The sequence below is a fragment of the Echinops telfairi genome, unplaced genomic scaffold, assembly GCF_000313985.2.
Source record: "Echinops telfairi isolate 266 unplaced genomic scaffold, ASM31398v2 ScPeMD7_7;HRSCAF=31, whole genome shotgun sequence".
Taxonomy (NCBI): domain Eukaryota; kingdom Metazoa; phylum Chordata; class Mammalia; order Afrosoricida; family Tenrecidae; genus Echinops; species Echinops telfairi.
The window spans coordinates 2,229,395-2,230,886 of record NW_022103904.1 but is presented as its reverse complement, the minus strand read 5'-3'; the positions used below and the strand labels follow the sequence as shown (position 1 = coordinate 2,230,886).

Here is a 1,492-nt window from a genome sequence, read left to right as displayed (position 1 = left end):
GGTTCATGAGGGAGGGCAGGTGGGGAAGGGAGGGAGAAGAAATGGGGAGCTGATATCAGGGGCTCAAGTGGGAAGAGAATGCTTTGAAAATGATGATGGCGGCATATGTGCAAATGTGCTTGACATACTGGAGCAATGCATGGCTTGTGATGAGATGTAAGAGCCCCCAATAAAAGTTTTTTTTTTTTAAAGAAAAGAGGAGAAAATATTTCAAAATGGGAGCACATTTAGCATGGGTCAAAAGGGAGATAAGGTTTTGCGATTTTAACCTAACTACATCTGCAATAATCCACTTTGCAATGCACTCTGAGAGCAAGATTCCTCAGACTGCTCACATCCCTGGGCTATGATCAGAGGGCAGTCACTCGAGGCTTCATCCACATGAGGACCCTGCACATTGATTAGGGGCTTTTGCTGTCATCCCTGCCTTTCTGCAAACCAGATTTCAGGAGTTAAGCTCTACTACCATTCCCTCATCCACATTTGGATTTTATTATTTCCAATCCTTGGATCACATAAGCTGTTTCTTCCATATGGACTTTTTGAGTTTAAGTGGAAATAAAAGAAATATGAACATTTTTTTGTCCCTCTGCAAACCTAGATGTGGACCCAAATGTTTTAAACCTGTCTTCTTTCTGCCACCCCACAGAAAGAACCAAGTCAGCAACATTGTATGTTCTTTCAGGGGAATAAGAGAAATGTTTACTTTAAAAAGAAAGACGATGACTTGGATTATTGCTAGGAAAGTAATTATAGGTGTTTACATTTATCTTACATATGATTCCTTGCTACAAGGCCCAACATATTCCTAAATATTGTTCTGATTAAATTGCACCCCTGTAGATTTTCCCTCTCTATATATTATTTCTAGCTTCTCCTATGAAGAATCACAGTGCTCCTATGAGAGGCTGAATCAAAGTTCAGTTCTGCTCATGCCCCCTTCCCACCCACCCACCAGGACCTTCTTCTAAATGTGAGCGAGGCAATGAGGCAGGAAATCATCTGGCAGCAAAAAGAGGCTGGACTCAAAAACCATGGTGAAATGAGTTGAGAGTATTAGAATCTATTCTGGGGATTTACCTTTCTTTAGAATAGCTGCTATTTTCTACTGCCTGAGAGATCCTAATATCCTTTGTTTTGCCCCATTTCCCTCCAGGCTTAATGCAGATGTGAATGCTGATGTGGTGTGTCACACTCTGGCATTTTGTAAACAGAAAACAGGACAGCCGTTATGTCATCTCTATGCCCTTCCCAAGGTGAGTGGTTTTTGCTCTGAATGGCCCGGCGCCCACACATGTTGTAAAAAGATGCTTTTTAAGTGGTTTGGTGACACAGGGAGGCAAGGTGACACTTTCCGTTACATAGCATTAAATATTCTTCTTTATTATTCCTGCATTTAAACCAAGAGTTCTCCTTTCTGCCAAAGAATGCTTTTACTGCTCAAATATTGTGCACTGTGAGATCTGGAGGTAGTCTAGAAGTAGCTAGGATA

The 1,492-nt window shown here is 41.4% G+C and overlaps 1 protein-coding gene across 1 annotated transcript in view; it reads left to right on the top strand.

The window, feature by feature from the left end:
• The window catches only part of AOAH (acyloxyacyl hydrolase), a 247,582-nt gene that overhangs the window by 60,455 nt on the left and 185,635 nt on the right, over nt 1–1,492 (top strand). The window contains exon 3 of the mRNA XM_013005992.2: nt 1,157–1,256. Coding sequence (XP_012861446.2) covers nt 1,157–1,256 — 100 coding nt within the window. The remainder of the gene's footprint in view (nt 1–1,156; nt 1,257–1,492) is intronic.